The sequence below is a fragment of the Esox lucius genome, chromosome 1 (assembly GCF_011004845.1).
Source record: "Esox lucius isolate fEsoLuc1 chromosome 1, fEsoLuc1.pri, whole genome shotgun sequence".
NCBI lineage: Eukaryota > Metazoa > Chordata > Actinopteri > Esociformes > Esocidae > Esox > Esox lucius.
In genome coordinates, this window is record NC_047569.1 from 35,098,047 (window position 1) to 35,115,244 (window position 17,198).

The window sequence follows — 17,198 nt, forward strand, 5'->3', positions numbered from 1 at the left end:
AAAACTAAAACACGTTTTTGTTTTACAGACTGTGAAGTGGATACAGATTTTAGGGACATTGTTTTCTGGTTATTGTGGTCAACACAAACTAACCATACAAGAAAACTACTCAGTACTTGTCTTTGCATTGTCTGGGCATGAGTTGCTGCCTGGAACACTTGAACATTTCAGAGGTCTCACCAAAGTTTTCCATGGCTCACCAACCACATGAGTAAACAGTACAACGAACAGGAGTAGCTATGGATCACGGCTGGGCACTCCACTGAAGAAAGGACTGCAATGTATGGGCAAAATTAGCACCCAGCCTTAGGTTTCCAACAATTCTCAAGTAGAAGTACCAAAGCTTCTTGCCAGACCATAACTTGAGCTTAATATAATCAGATGTAAAATATAAAAAATGGCATATTGTGGCTTTGGAAAGTATTCAGTATTCACTACATTTTTTAATGCAATTTATAACTGAATGGCTGATTATGACTGATTATGTTTTTGGCCATAAATCTCTGCACAATAACCCAAAATGTCCAAGCGAAAATATGTTTTTAGAAATGTGCAAATTTATTTAAAAGGAAAATCTGAAACCTCATGCACATTAGTATTCAGACCCTATGCCAAGATATTGCAGTTTGTGTTCGGATGCATCCTGTGCCGTTTGCCAAAGAGGACCATGACAAAAAACTGATGGTCGGAGCATCATACTATTGGGATGCTTCTCAGCGACAGGGACTGGTAGACTGGTCACGTTTGAGGGAAGGATGAATGGAGCAAAACACAGAACATCCCTTGAAGAAATTCTGATCCAGATGCAGACAAGAATTCAGACTTTAAACCCATCGAACATCTGGGGGGAGACCTGAAGATTGTTGTGCACCAACGCCCCCATTCAATCTCACAGAGCTTGGTAGTCTAAATGAATATGGATGGAAGGTTTAGGCTTTGCATCAGAAATCTAATTGTTGATTACAGTCTATTAAGTGCAGAAAGGTTAAACATCAGCTTTGACTGTTAAGGAAGTACTTGAGAAAATGCCCAAATCCAGTTGTTCAAAGTGTCTTGAGAAAATGCTCAAATCCAGTTGTGCAAAGCTGGTAGAGGCATACCCAAGAAGAAACAAAGCTGTGAGGAGCCACAAGCGAAACAGTATAACAAATAAAGGGTCTAAATACATGAGATAACTCACATATTTTGTTTCAGTAAATTGCCATGATTTTGAACAATGTGTTTTCTCTTGATGGAGAAAAAAATATATAAATTATAAATGAAGTCGATAAGGCAACAAAGTGGAGAAAGGGAAATGTGTGTATGTGTTTGTGTCTATGTAAGACTAAACTTTTGCTCTACCGTTGTACAATCCCATGACATTTCTATTGCTCAGGATAGCCCACCACAAAGACATCTATTCATTTCATTAGTCTGTATTCCATTATAATCAAATACATGTGAGTTAGTGGGTGGGAAAAACAATATGAGTATATCATTTAATCATGCCTTCATGTGTTACAAGCAATATTTCTTTAAACTGTAGTCTTTGATCTATTTTTTGAATCATTCGCCGTTAGTAGTAAGACGGGTTGCAATCCCCCTCAACGCCAATTCTTCAACAATTCGACTTTATTCTGATTGGACCATATCCGGCTGTTATGTTCCGCTCTTTCTGACGCTGACGGGCAACCGCGGGCGTACTTTCAAGTCATTGCTCAATTCCTAACTAGTTTTATCATAGTGGAAAGTTAATTAAAATGCTCGAATTTACGCGAACGTTTGGGTGAAGATGAAGAAATGTATTTCTTGAAACTGCTCGGGACTGTTCTCGCTGTTTTCTGCCATTCAGGATCTACTCAATCTAAACTGAACGGTGAGTGTTTACATGGAAAGAGTGTCAAACTTGTCAAAGTCCGTCAAAAAGTATAGATAGCTATAATATACCACAAAGTAAGCATATCGTTGGCAATGTTTCGCTGTGGTGATTGTTGGGGGGGGGGGGGGGGACAATTCTGTATTGACCCCCGATTTTGAAAGTGGATATTTTCAACACTAAAAAACGTTGAACTTAGTCTGGAGATTTTGATGGCAAAAACAGTCACTTCGATCTTCTCAGTAATGTCCTCAATGGTTTTAATTGCAACGAGCAGGTTATTTGTTTTGTGTATTAACATATTATTCGTATTAACATATTATGCAGGCAAATAGGTCACAACTTTATTTTGAATCAAGAGTGATCAAGTTAAAGGTGATGGAAAATCAAGGGGGCCATAAAATACTTAAAAGCGTCATCACTGTGGTTTGAAAAATTATTAATGGAGAGCTATAGCAAAGAATATTGAAATACGGCCTTTCAAGTACTTATGAAACTAATGTTTTACACATTTTATCGTTAATGGCAACAGGCCAGCATAAAATAAAATAAAAATTATTCATAACATAGGCTAATGCGTGGTCCATCAATACCCTTTCATTGTTATTCCTCTTTATTCTGATTTACCAATATTTATTGGAGTTCTCTACTGGATTAATATTCTGGATTTGACATTTGTTGTTTCCCAATGTAGGCCAGAGAATCTGCCGGCGTGGCACGGAGCGACCCTGCTACAGGATCAACTACTTCCAGGACCCACAGGGGAGGCTGAGCTTCCATGATGCCAGACAGGCCTGCAGGATGGATGGTGGGGAGCTTCTTAGCATAGAGACGGACAATGAGCAGCGCCTGGTCGAGAGGTTCATCCAACAGTTGCAGGCCACTGATGGGGACTTCTGGATAGGGCTGCGTAGAAGCCCACATCACAGAGTGACCACCACTGGCTGTCCATCCCAGTACTACTGGCTGGACGGCAGCAAGGCCAGATTCAGGTAGTCTTGAGTGTTTACTTTGGTTTAAATTCAGACCACTGTGCCTGTCAGCATGCTTGCCGGATGAATAACAGGACCACAGAGGTCAAAAAGAACTCTGTTGTCTTGGTGTCTCCTCAAATCGAATCAGGTATTGAGATGTCTCCACGTCTGCATGCTTTCCCGGTCAGCGCCATTTTATCTGTAAAGTGTTAACTATAACAAAATGTGGTGTCGTTGGAATGAGAATCCGTCATCAGAAGCATACTGTTCACTGCCAGAGGATCTCTGTGATGGAGTTTTAGACCTATGTGGAAAACGTGCTTGTTGCAGGAACTGGCACTGGGACGAGCCGTCGTGCGGCAATGAGATGTGTGTGGTCCTGTATCACCAGCCCACCGCCCCAGCCGATGAAGGGGGGCGCTTCATGTTCCAGTGGAACGACAACAACTGCGACTCCAGTAACAATTTCGTCTGCAAGTACTCCGAAGGTGAACAGTACACTGGACAAGGTGTTAGCATAGGCAAACGTTGTGTGGAAACTTTTTTTTAAGATATAACTGTCGCTTTACTTCCTGAGATTACTTGTTCTCCCACATGTCCCCGAATCTTGCTGAACATGGCCCTGGTGTCATCGATAACAACCACAGCGAAACAATAAAACCTTAAACCAGGGTTGTATTCTCCAGACACCAAGTGGAACAAATTGTCCCAAAGCAAGGAAGGAATACATTAACAGTGACCTAATGAATACAACCTATGAAACTGCTATATTACATTGTATCACGGTCACGCAGCTCGTCACTGCAAAAGTATCGTGTGGCAAGATTTCGAATGGAATGCCAAGGAACCTTGTAAGAAATATATTTAGCTTCTACAGTCCCTTTTCTGTGGATTCATTCATCTTTCTCTCTTACAGAAACGGTGCCGATGTTCACTGTGGAGTGGAATTCGCTGTCCACAGGTACGCCTACAGCTAAAAACACATGTGTAACAGAACCGCAGAAAGTCTAACAGAACCGCAGAGAGTCTAACAGAACCGCAGAGAGTCTAACAGAACCGCAGAGAGTCTAACAGAACCGCAGAGAGTCTAACAGAACCGCAGAACTATGTTTGGTGCGAATGCTATGGTAAATGTGTACAACAATTTTAAAAGGTTTTCTCACACAATTACCAGTATGCTGGACTGAGTTCACACATGTATTATAACACTTACTGTTGCCCTGTGATTGATTTTCTTTCAACATAAGGTTGTGGCGTGCGTAAACAAAAGAGATCTAATCGATGTTTTTGTATCTCATCCTTAGTTGGCCCGGCTGTGTTTTTTGTTAAGAGACCAGTTCAAGACGTTATGCTTACATAATTGTGTCATTTGTGAGCTAAATATGAACATTGTTTTGACATTCTAATACAAATGCATGTATTTCTTAAGGTCAAATGTGTGAAGCCTTGGGATGAGTCATTTGTTGATTTTGAGATTAAGCACTTGGAAATGTTATGACATCTCCATTCTCAACCTCTGAAGTTTCTACCTAAATGATGACATCTAGTGGTCAGGATTTATGAATCACGGGATGGAATACAATACAAAAGAAAGTGGAAACAATGAAATGGAACAAAGTTCATCTGAGTGTCATTGAATCAGTCCTGCTATACCAAATAATACAGGCCGTCTGTGAGAAACACAGGGATGCTGCTTGAAGTTCTTCTGGTTTTAATTATATTCGAGTCCATTCCTAGTAGGCCACAAATATATATACATACACACTCACCTAAAGGATTATTAGGAACACCATACTAATACTGTGTTTGACCCCCTTTCGCCTTCAGAACTGCCTTAATTCTATGTGGCTTTGATTCAACAAGTTGCTGAAAGCATTCTTTAGAAATGTTCGCCCATATTGATAGGATAGCATCTTGCAGTTGATGGAGATTGGGCACGAAGCTCCCGTTCCACCACATCCCAAAGATGCTCTATTGGGTTGAGGTCTGGTGACTGTGGGGGCCATTTCAGTACAGTGAACTCATTGTCATGTTCAAGAAACCAATTTGAAATTATTCAAGCTTTGGAAGTAGCCATCAGAGGATGGGTACATGGTGGTCATAAAGGGATGGACATGGTCAGAAACAATGCTCAGGTAGGCCGTGGCATTTAAACGATGCCCAATTGGCACTAAGGGGCCTAAAGTGTGCCAAGAAAACATCCCCCACACCATTACACCACCACCACCACCAGCCTGCTCAGTGGTAACAAGGCATGATGGATCCATGTTCCCATTCTGTTTACGCCAAATTCTGACTCTACCATCTGAATGTCTCAACAGAAATCGAGACTCATCAGACCAGGCAACATTCTTCCAGTCTTCAACTGTCCAATTTTGGTGAGCTCGTGCAAATTGTAGCCTCTTTTTCCTATTTGTAGTGGAGATGAGTGGTACCCGGTGGGGTCTTCTGCTGTTGTAGCCCATCCGCTTCAAGGTTGTGCGTGTTATGGCTTCACAAATGCTTAAGGAGTGGTTATTTCAGTCAAAGTTGCTCTTCTATCAGCTTGAATCAGTCGGCCCATTCTCCTCTGACCTCTAGCATCAACAAGGCATTTCAACCCACAGGACTGCCGCATACTGGATGTTTTTCCCTTTTCACACCATTCTTTGTAAACCCTAGAAATGGTTGTGTGTGAAAATCCCAGTAACTGAACAGATAGTGAAATACTCAGACCGGCCCGTCTGGCACCAACAACCATGCCATGATCAAAATTGCTTAAATCCCCTTTCTTTCCCATTCTGACATTCAGTTTGGAGTTCAGGAGATTGTCTTGACCAGGACCACACCCCTAAATGCATTGAAGCAACTGCCATGTGATTGGTTGATTAGATAATTGCATTAATGAGAAATTGAACAGGTGTTCCTAATAATCCTTTAGGTGAGTGTATATATTAGTCATAACATGTCTGTCTGTTGCTGTGTCACATACAGTCTTTCATCTCCTACTGCATGATGATGACAAAAGTTGCATACCTCTAGACTAATGTTTCTATTTACACGTTTTGTTAATTATCTGTTTTTCTAGTTGCCCCAATTATATCTCTGAGGCCAAAACTACCATCAGTTACAGTGAATGACGGGAAAGCAAAAATAGGACTGTCTGAATCGTCAGGTAAAACGGCTGCACTTTTCATTTCTATCAAATTTGATCATTGTTTATGAATGACAGCACACTGTGTCCCAAATGCAATGGACAATTCGTTTCCCAAAATATAATGAAATCACCAACTTAATTCCATTAGCCTGGTCTTAGATCTGTTTGGGCTATCTTGTCTGTCACTGAATGACTCAAAGCTCTGAATGATCTGATGGTACCACATAGCCACTGCCCAAGTTCCTCAGGATGAATCGGCTAAATAGAAGAATTAACGCAAGTGGATCTGGAGCTAGGCTATACGTACCATTGTTTTAACTCTGTTTTTCTCTCCCTGCAGTTTCTTTTTCAGACAATGCTGTGTATCTTTCCTACATTCTCTTCTCCACTATACCTATTCTACTTGTCCTGCTGGTGGCGACAGGGGTCTTCTGCTATAAGCGGGCAGCGAAGAGGTAGTTTAATGGCTTCATAGTACATTAGGCATAGGGACACCCAAGCCATGGTTGGTTGACTGAAACATTTAAAAGTAAGGGAATAGTTAAGGGAATAAAAGTATGAGAGGGCTTGCAAAACCAGCTTTAGACATGCTTTAGACATGACGGTCCTACGTACCTATGTAACCTGGTAATGTGACTGTCTTCATGCAGGAGAAAGCCTCAGACAGACATCCACCCCAAGCAAGAGCAATGGGGTACAATGTCCACAGCGGCTTGTGACATCCAAGGACCCTATGCCTACAATGACATCACCAAACTTCAACCAGCTGATCTGGAGAGCATGGCACCAGAATCAATCAAGAAAATCTCCTTCTGTGTCTCCTCGTTTGACACCCTGTGTGACGATTATGAGAACGTTTCAAACAAAGAGACCGTGACAGAGAGTGGCTTTGTGACCAATGACATCTATGAGACCTGCCGAGACCACTGTCACCACGAGACCGGATGGGTGGAGAATGAGATCTATGGGTAATTTGACTGTCCTGCAGTGCCCTTGTTTTCACCACATGTCCACTGGGCCATCTGGGCCTCTGACTGGCTGACATTTGCCTCCATTAATCTATCATATCTCTTGCTGGTGGGTTGCATTGCATCATATGACGCAAGACAGGACAAACAGATCCTGTGAAGTGTTACAGCTTCCTCTTTAGGGTAAGCCCACTCATCGTACAAAGTAGCCCGCAGTGTCACCCGTATTCCAAGCTTCCTGTGTGGAAGCTGAATTCAGGGAACAGGACAATATCTTTGGGAGCTCCGCTGACAGATTTCTGACCCCACAGTACCTCTGAGCAATGCTCCCCGTCTGCCGGGAAAGCTGTTCCTCCTAATAATGTTTACCGAAGCCCCCACTGTTATGACACCATTTTGAGCTGGCTGGATTCTTTCATGTGCCTTGTTTTCGAGGCTGCACCGAAGTCCTGGTTGAATAACAGTGTGTAGCATTTGTTCGTTTGCCTAACTGTCCTATTCTCATAAAGTTGTATTTATCATAATGTTATAAACAAAATCCCCAAAAAGGTATGTTTTGCGTGCATGGTAGATTCAAGTGGGGCTGACTAGAGTGTTGTGGAAAAGTAGTCTAACGAGCTAAATCTGAGTGTTCTTGGAGGATGTCAAACAGGAAATGCCAAAAGCACATCTGGAACTTGCACATCCAGGAAATCTAGCAGTGACAGCAGAGGCCTTCAGGGTGCTGCACTCAACAGTTTTCCATGTCAGCCTGTCACGAGAGAGGTTAATTAACAAAACATGTACTTGCTGGACTTGCATATGTGAGATATTTCAAATATGGCACACCGCTCTGGCTGCAAATATAGCCTATGAAACGTCATGGCTCTGTGTTTTCTTTTAAAGTATGCGTTTCCATTTTGTACAAGTATACCCAGTTTATTTTTTGTACTTTTGAAGCGGTCGCTTTGAACCTTTCATAAGATCAAGTATACTTTCTGTTGCTTTTCATTGCAATCCTCAACCTGCTTTTGGCACCCATATTGTTTCTCTGAACAGCAGATGGAGCTATTTCACGTCATATTTCATCTATCTGGCATTGGTCATCTATCTGGCATCGGTCTCATAGCTCCAGCAGTTTCCTCACTTAAATTTTGTTAATTGCTAGATGCAATAGCATGTGTTAAAAAATATTATTGTTGATGTTCTTCCATCTTATTTTAATATTGTGAATCCAACTTAATCTGCGTAATACCTGCAATGCAAGGTACAGGACACCAACCATGACCCGACATAATCCAAATTAATGTTAGCATTTCTGTTCATTCAAAATACATTTTGAAGTGTAAGACTAACTCATTCCCGGCTAACCAGTAATGTAGGATACTGCCTGGCACTTGAATAACTTGAGTAACTCCATTGACAGTCCTTTGTTATATCAGTAATAATGGCTTAACATGAATTTAGGATGATAAGATTGTTGCCAACATTCTTCAACAGTATGTGGCCAAGGCGAGTGGATTAGCTGGGTTCAGCTTGCAAGCTTCTTAAACAGTCCCATCTCAAAACGTTTCATTATACATGACAGCCTGACGAAGTGCAAGTGCAACCATTAAAAGTCATATTGAAATATAGTCGTGGTTGCATGACTTGCACGTAACATTTGCATTAGGATGGGTTCTACTAGAGCCAAGCTGCACACACAACTTCTGAAGCTCAACTCTGGTAATACATACAAAAACAAAATTAATGCATTGAGTAATTTGCTTGTATAAATGTGCATAAATAATGCACAATTTCAGGCCCTGCAGATTGACTCAGAGTAACAAAAGCGTTTTATGCACCTGCAGGCCAAACTTCAAAGTTACCTATCCACTTAAGGCGGACGAGCAAACACATTTTAGAATAGCAATGTTACCGGTTGACGTAAGAGGTGGGTCCCGTCGCTATGGAAACGAATTGGCACTGAAGTGTAGAACCGCTTCAGAGTCCCGCCCCCTGTACAAATACCCCCATGGCTCTGACGTCAATGTACGTCAACCAGAGAACATGATGCCTCCTGCAAGTCAACTCGTGTCGTGTACTCTAGCTAATAGAGGTAGCTAGCTAGCTAGCTGACAAATTACAGCTCTATTGTATTGGAGAACGCGGCGTGACAGCCCGCTACAGTCGTAAATGTCCTCTGTCGTCTCGTGGGTCTGAGGGGTCGTTAAGGTTCAAACTGGCTCGGCGACCGATAATTGTTTTTAGTCTATTTTAAATAGACACAGTTTTGCGGAGGGTTGTTTCCCATCCTCGTTATCTGTGTACGCTCAAGTCGCGAGCCCTACCTCCTCTCCCAAAACCCCATTTATTACAGCATGGTCATGGCTGACAATCACCAAAAACCGATGGTTCGGGGTCCCGTCCGAGTGGGCTTCTACGATATCGAACGTACTTTGGGAAAGGGCAATTTCGCCGTTGTGAAGCTGGCTAGACATCGCATTACCAAGACTGAGGTGAGTCCTGAGTAAACTAACTAGCTAGCTAGCTAACCAACAACAGTTTAAGTTAAGCGTGGGATTTTCTTGCAAGGGGCATCACTAACCTTACTTTACATCTAGCAAACTCTAACTAATTGCCACCTGTATTGAAGCTTTAAGTTACTCAAACTGTCTACCTTAGTACTTAAAGTTTAAATTTGCTAATGTACAGGATTCTCCAACTCAGGGTTTCCCAAACTGGGTCCTGGGTCCTCAGGGATACCCGTTTTGGTTTTGCCCTACACCACTAAAACAGCTGGTTCAAATAACAACTCGTCATGCAGTTGTCAGTTGTGTAGTATTTGGGACAAAAACTAAAACGGGCAACTATCGGAGGCCGAATTTAGAGCTTATGTCAGAATCATTATTCTAACTCATTCATTAGTTTGAGATTTGACATTCATTGACATATATTGCCTTTTAGTTTTATTTCTACATACAAATGTGTCCTTGGCAAAGGTTGGTTCTTCAGACCAGTACAATCCATTGTGTAAGTTAATTGCAAAACCTTGTTTTTTTGGTTTCGTTCATTCAGGTCTTTCAGTCTTTATTTTATTATTTCAAATATTTCATAGTTACATGCATTTTGAGTCTGTGGTAAACTTTAAGGATTAGGGCAATTTTGCAATACTGCTTCTAACTCTTGGTCCTGGGGACCCCTGGGCTGCATATTCCCCCCAAACTTCCAATGCTTTGTAAAATTGTCACTCTGTTACGTTTAACTGTGAATCTGATTCATGGGTCCATGTTCATACCATGACATCTACATAATTATCCCATCACTGTAGTGTCATTGTTGTGCAACGCGCTCCCTTTCTCTGACCGTGGATCAATATATTTTGTCATTTCTCCATCTTCCCAACGGTTGTGTGCAGTTTGTATAATGTCACGTATAATGCGCTCAACAAACCGTGCAAAAACTGGTGTAGCCGAAAACAACAACCAAGTAAATATCTAGGGCATGCAGCATGTTGGTTACATAACCCAATAATAATGTGATATTGTGGCCTCTTCTTGGGACTATTACTGTGTGAGTTGTAGTGTACGTAGCTTTTAATTGCAAAGCTAGTCTGAGATTTCAGTGTCAACCATTTACGGTTTGCAGCAGCTTCACCATGCCAATCTCTCTTACAGCAGAAATCTTCTAGTTAAACGAATAATGGCAGATATAGGCTACGCCAAAGCAGTGGCGTGTCTTTAAAAAAAAAATGTAATCTCAGATGGGATACTTTTATTAATTGATTAGTGTACGTAGCCAAGTAGAGGTCCAAAAACAAAGTGCGTCCTCAAAGCTTCCATAACGTTCATCTACAAGACCTGGATTGAATGAAATGAAATGGCGACGGGTGTAATGATACATTTCTGCAATGCCATGAGCTTTCTGTTCCACTGTGATTACACAGGGGAACTAGCAGGTTTAATCATTTGACTGTGCCTGTTTTGGACAGCCGTCCACGTCATCTTCATTTGCTTTGAGCTCACAGAGGCTTAAAATACATTAAAAAAAAGTGATCCACTCCTGTCACTGGGACTCGTTAAGTCCTGTCATGTACTATTCCTCGGTCAAATGTAGCCTACCTATCTACATAAGTTAGCTAAACGGGCGCCATTTCTGTCTGTTAAGCCTGCTGGTAACAGAGGTCAGCTCAAATACCAACATGAGCCTGGTTGTGTTTTGAAATGGGTGAGGGGTAACTTATGTGACACAATCTGCCAGAGATGAATGCAAATGACTGACCATTGAGGCATTGAACTTGTGAATCATTGGCCTGCAAGATGCTGCCCTCACTGTATTAGAACAGACTCTGCTCTCCCTCTGACTGTCATGTTGTTCAGACCATCCAATTTTGCATCCCAAATAGCCCTGTTTTCCTTGTAGTGCACTACCTTTTGGTGCCATTCAAGGGTGCCATTTGGCATAAACCCTAGCCCCGGAATTCGACCTTTTTTAATTCATTAATGGATTGCCGTCTTAGTCACATTGGCTAGTGACTGATCTGTAGCCCGTGTCACTGTTCATGTCTTACCTGTCAGAGCTCCAGATTGCCGCTATTTTACTCGCAGATGCCAGTACACCTAGAAATATTGAGGTTTCTAGCTTTATTTCAATGTTTTTCGTTTTGCATCTGCATTTTCAACTTTGTTGAAGGGTTGTTAAAAAAAAGTTTGCCTAGTGCCCTGCAAATGTTGGCAAATTGTCTGCAGTGGAAGATACGCTGCTGTGATGGCTTCGGTGTAAATTGTGTCACCTTGGACACCTTGGCAAGAAAGTATTAAGTCCAGTAGTTGATAACAAGGGTGTAGGGTATCTTATATTAAGACACATTCCACAGGTGAGCATTCAAATGCAGTGGCACGACTGATTACCTAGAAAGACAGGCCTGATGCCTTTATTAAGGTGTGCAAGTGAGAAAACAACATGGAATTCGTCATTGGATCTGGTTTGGAGAGGGTGTTAGCAACAAAACTTTTTTGGCCGCTGCTAGGCAATGCATATTACCCCTGTTCCACCAGAACTGTCCACCAGTAACCACATCAGCACATATCCCACATCAACAGGATGCAATCTCCTTTAACTGGTGCCGTCATTGACAGAGTACACATTTCATACCTGAAAAAGGAAAGCCAATTTATCTGGTCATTTCCACGTGTTTGATGGCCTCTTTAGTCCCACTGAATCGACTCCAGGATCTGGCAATTAAATAGTGCACTATATAGGGAATGCGTTTGCAGGCATTTAGGATTCAGACACATTTTGAGTTTTCATTCGTATCTTTCATTACCTAGCACTCTTTGGCTGGTTTTATACACTCCTGTTGTCTTTGAGATCTTGTGATCAGGCTTAACTCAGTTCACAAACGACACCCACCTTACTTGACCTCCCTGTCGGTGCTGGCAGTTGGTCCACATTTCTTCTGTTTATAACAAAGAGACAGAGGAGAATTAGTCTAGTGCCATGGGTCTAATCAAGCATTGCGTTTGCAAGATCAGAGTGGAATGATTAAAGACGAGCTGTGAGCTCAGTCGACACGCTAAGCATCCTACCCATTCCCTTGTTTACTCCCAGAGCTTGGCTTGCAGACATTTGGATCTCTTCAAGTCCTGGTGATGAAATGCTGTTTATGAAAGAGAGAGAGAGACACTTGGCGTATTGCGTGTTATCACGGGCGCTGTTAATCAACTCTTGCAACAATAAAGAAATTGCCATTTCTAACAGCTTCTTCTTGTGTTTGCCCCTTCTTACTTCTCATTCAGTTTGGAAGACCGAACATACAATCTGTTTATGAATTCCTCCACTATACAATATTTTCTGCATAGGAGAGCATCTGAGTTTTTATTTTATTGGTTTTTGCTGTGGTTGAAAGAACTTGGAGCTCTGTGGAATTGTATTATGTAAAGATTGGATCACTGCTTACCGTTTTTGCTTTTGGACTTGATTTATCTGATTTGGTCCACACAACACTGGAATATGTAGACCCACAAAAACAACTATACATATCTTTCAACTCAAGAACTATTGGCACCCTTCATGCCAAAGAGCAAAACTGAATGCAAAACATGTCATAATGTGGGCTTTAAGTTTTTTCTGTGAATCATACAATGCTTTGTGTGTGTATATACTTTTATTTTTCTAAATACACAGTTGAAAATACCACTAAGCACAGTCAGAGCAATAATCAGAAAGTTTAAGAAAAAGTTGAACATTCGCCAAAATTGAGGAGGCAAAGAAGAATCCAAGGATTGGTTTCAGAAATACACAGGCTAGAGGAATCTTGGGCTTATCAAGTCTCAAAATCAACATAGACGCAGTCTACCTGTCAACAGGCTCTTTGGAAGGGTTACATTGAAGAAGACCTTACTGAGCCCAACCAACAAATTGCAGTGCCTCAACTTTGCCAGGCTTTATTGGAAAATGTGTTGTGTTCAGGAAGCTGAAGAGCACCTGGTAACCACAGTAAAATGTAGTGGTGGATCATTGATGCTTTGGGGCTGTTTTGCAACTTGGCAGTAAATGAAGACAATGACCCAAAACAATCATCATAATCAAACTCAGAAATGGTTTCAGGACCACAAAATCAATGTTTTACAATAATCCACTTAGTTTTTGGACTTCCAATTTAAAAGCCTGTGGTCTCAGTTGAAGAGGGCAGACCACAAGTGCAAACGTAATGCTGTCAAAGATACTTACAAAAGTGTGGACTAGCTTTGTCAGAGTTCATGGGAACAGGATCAGTGATGTTATCCACTCTAGTGGAGGCTTCACAAAAAATGTATTGTAGGGATGCCAATAATAATTTGGTATGCTATATTTTGCTGAAGAAATCCCAAGATATAACTCATTGTTTGTTTATTTTTTGCCTTCTCTTTTATTTCATAAAGGGTGCCATTACTTGTTAAATTGACAGTATACACACTGCTAAGTAGATAGATATATATATATATATATTTAATTAATTCCTTTACATCACACAAAAACATTTTCTTTGCTATTGAAGCTTATCACTGTGTTCTGTCTTCCACAGGTTGCCATTAAAATCATAGACAAGAGCCAACTAGATGCTGTTAACCTTGAGAAAATCTACCGGGAGGTACAGATCATGAAAATGTTGGACCATCCACACATCATAAAATTATACCAGGTAAACCTCTCCTCATTACAGACTAAAGGAAGGAGGCCCGTTCTCACTCTCTGGGTCTATGTGTACGTTTGCGAAATGTACTTTTATTCAGAACCTTTTCTAATGGTTGAGCAAACATCTCCAATCTACCTGGCCTTCACAGTCCTAGACCTTCATAGATATCATTACTGACAGAGTTAATGACTAACGAACCAACCAACCTCTATGCCTCTCCAAGCAGTGTGTCAAGGTGCTTAAAAAGATTTCGCCCAAATTGCGCTGGGGTGCCTTGTGTTTTCAGCTGTGTCGGAAGCCACGTTCAGCAGCCAATCTCTACCCGTATCTGAGGAGATCATATTTGTTAACCCTGGAAAAAGCCCACTCCAGATAACCCGAAAAAGGGTTAACGTCACTTTATTATGTAAGACTTCAGGCCGCTTTAGTCAGTGGCAATGTGAAAATGAATAGCAGTTCGTTATTATTACACAACCAGACGGCTTGTGTCCAGTAGTTGCTGTGTAATCATGGTGTATCATTATTTCCAACAGCTCCTCCATTCAAACGGCATGGGTCAGTCTGTAATTTCCTTTCAGGCCTCATAAACAGAGGGGCAGCAGTGTCAACATGAGCTCTCTTCACCAACCCCTCCCCCATTTAGTTGGTGTTTGGGGGGGGGGTTTGCTTCACAGGATTCTCCCCTAAGCAGACAGATGCCCATCTTTCCCACAGTCTCTCTCACATGCAACCACACACACACACCTACAAACACACGCACACACCCACAAACACACGCACACCCTTTCACTTTCTAGAGCCACTTGACCTTCCCAGTCATGCATTCAAAACAACATTGAGTACTGTTAGACTGTAATTTCTGTCATTTGCTTGAGACAACGATCCTAGTCATTTCTTAATTTGCATCGTTGACAGAGTACTCTGACAGAATTTGAATGACAAGTGTCATGTGGTCGGCTGGTCGTGGAAAGGAACTAGGAAAAGTGCCATTGATTATCCCGACAGGTTTTTCTATGAAGTCGTGGAACAGGTTTTAAAAAAAAAAATAAATCTGAAGTCGTGTACACTGGCATATTTGTCACAAAGTGCGCATGTCATTGGCAGGTAGCGCCGATGAGAAGTTTCATTAAACACCTTCTGTGAGTGTCTGGATGGATCTTCCATTAATGCATCCCTTTGCCTCTGTCCATTTAGCTCTATTCATCAGGTTCTTTTTTTTTTTTCGTTGCTAATTTTGGTGTCCTCCCACACACACACACACACACACACACACACAGTGCTGGCACTATCAGTACCGTCTCATTACTGGGGATATAGGAACCGTTTCAAACCGTGGAACAGAAAATCACTCCCATTCTCTCACATGTTCCTTATTTGTGTAATTCAAACGTTGGAACTTGTTTTGTTGTTGCTGTGGGCAGCCAATATGGGCATTGACTCAGTAGCGTTTGCTGAATGCACTCTGCTGATCATGCGCAAGTTTGCATTCATTCATTTGTTCTTCAGGACTGGTTTAATTTTAGAATGTTCCGTTGTTCTCAATATGCCCGCATTAGCATGTAATATTGTTCCAGGTGTCACAAGGATTATCAGATGAATTTCCATTTTAACCCCTCTGAAGTCAATGCGGATTGGCCTTAATCTGCTTTGCTGTGTGCTTATTGCTTACTCATTGTTTCCTTTCTTCATTCCCAGGTGATGGAGACCAAGAACATGCTCTACTTGGTGACTGAGTATGCCAAAAATGGGGAGATTTTTGGTAAGTGATGTACCATGGGAGTTTGTAACTGGTTGGGCGAAATCCGTGGGGATGTTTTATGTGAAGCCGCTTTGGGTCACCTCTGTTCTCCTACTTAAAATGACTGTGAATCATGAAGCATTTTTTCTGTGTATTTTTTTAGGGATCTAAATTGGGTTTCCATGGTGTGACTGTTGGGCAGGGCAGTTACACCAAAATCATAATCACGCCTTTTCAGTAGAAAAGAAAGGATGTCCTTTTAGCAAGTAGATACTCGTTAATTCAAGTGTGCACCAGGTAAACAGTTGATGGGTTAGCAGACTTTCTGTAAAAAACACGTGATTGAGTTGATTGAGTTGGCTAAATAAATGTCCCCTGTATATTATATCATTATTTGCAGTTAAAAAAAAGAGCCTTTTGATAAGGCTATTATCATTAGCCTAATTGCTAATGGCCAACATTAAGTTCTGCAATGCCTTTTCATAAAGTTGAAAGAAAATGAATCACTGTATTTTGTTCATGTTTTATTATAATCTTGTGCAAATTAGGCCTAATTAATAATACATCTAATACATTTAGTTGGTTTCCTATTATGTTGAGTTATTTATTTTTTTGTTGACAAATTATTTGGATTTAGTGTTTGTCGGAGTTCTTAATATCCCAGACTTTATAAGACCTGTTGGGACATATTTGTCCACTAGAAGATAAAAGCACATGATTTCAACAGCATGAATTCTTCATTGGTTTGTTTTACCAATAAAGCTGTCTATTCAAAGGGGCGGGGGGGTGTATGCAGAAGAAAGGCTACATTTGTTGTCTGTTGAAAGATTGGTGTACTTTGGCATAGGAATGCTTCCACCTGTTTAGAGCTCATGAGAAGTTAGCATTACATTTTTCCTCAAATGTTTGGCAGTCAGCTAAGATCAAACCCTGGCTTTGTGTATATAGATTTTAGTGCCTTGAAATAAACTTTCAGTAAGTTTTCATTGTTGTAGATGGGATGCATTCAGCTTAACCCTTAGATTTCTTTCATACAACCTTTCACCCGTGTGAAAAGTTCATCGTTTCAATACTGGAGCTTCTAAGTCTGTCCTCATGCCCTTTGTTCCGGCGTTCACCGACCAGGTCACAGGTGGGCTGGATGGAAAGACCGTTTTACCCCAGTACCTGCTTCTGAAGGCTTACCTGTCTGTTGCATACCCACCAAAGAAGACTTGCCTAGGTTATGTCCAAGTGAATGCTGTTTTACCCCAAAGCGTACAGTACGTTAGCAAAGTGCTTCTTTTGTGCACAGGCTGTCTTCCTGAGGCAAGCCATTACATTGTGGTATGTGAAGTGGTTTTGTATTGACGCGTTGTTTTGCAGCATGTTTGTCACATTGTACAGTAGGCA

General features: G+C 41.4%; 2 protein-coding genes across 3 annotated transcripts in view; both read left to right on the forward strand.

Moving 5' to 3' along the window:
* Positions 1 to 1,390: 1,390 nt before the first annotated feature.
* On the forward strand, positions 1,391 to 7,795 carry laynb (layilin b). Of its 2 annotated transcripts, none has more exons than XM_020055899.2 (7): positions 1,391 to 1,855; positions 2,550 to 2,847; positions 3,160 to 3,338; positions 3,746 to 3,790; positions 5,897 to 5,983; positions 6,306 to 6,420; positions 6,616 to 7,795. In XM_020055899.2, exons 1-7 carry the CDS (start codon positions 1,780 to 1,782, stop codon positions 6,935 to 6,937), a joined length of 1,122 nt encoding a protein of 373 aa, XP_019911458.2. In that variant the 5' UTR covers positions 1,391 to 1,779; the 3' UTR covers positions 6,938 to 7,795. The 2 variants fall into 2 exon arrangements, with proteins under 2 accessions (XP_019911458.2, XP_010869866.2); XM_010871564.3 differs by having other exon boundaries at positions 1,392 to 1,855; positions 3,160 to 3,317.
* Positions 7,796 to 8,941: 1,146 nt separating this feature from the next.
* The window catches only part of sik2b (salt-inducible kinase 2b), a 50,021-nt gene continuing 41,764 nt past the window's right edge, over positions 8,942 to 17,198 (forward strand). Inside the window, exons 1-3 of the mRNA XM_029121491.2 lie at positions 8,942 to 9,410; positions 13,958 to 14,074; positions 15,764 to 15,827. Of these exons, the coding sequence (XP_028977324.1) occupies positions 9,273 to 9,410; positions 13,958 to 14,074; positions 15,764 to 15,827 (319 nt within the window). The 5' untranslated portion in view covers positions 8,942 to 9,272. The remainder of the gene's footprint in view (positions 9,411 to 13,957; positions 14,075 to 15,763; positions 15,828 to 17,198) is intronic.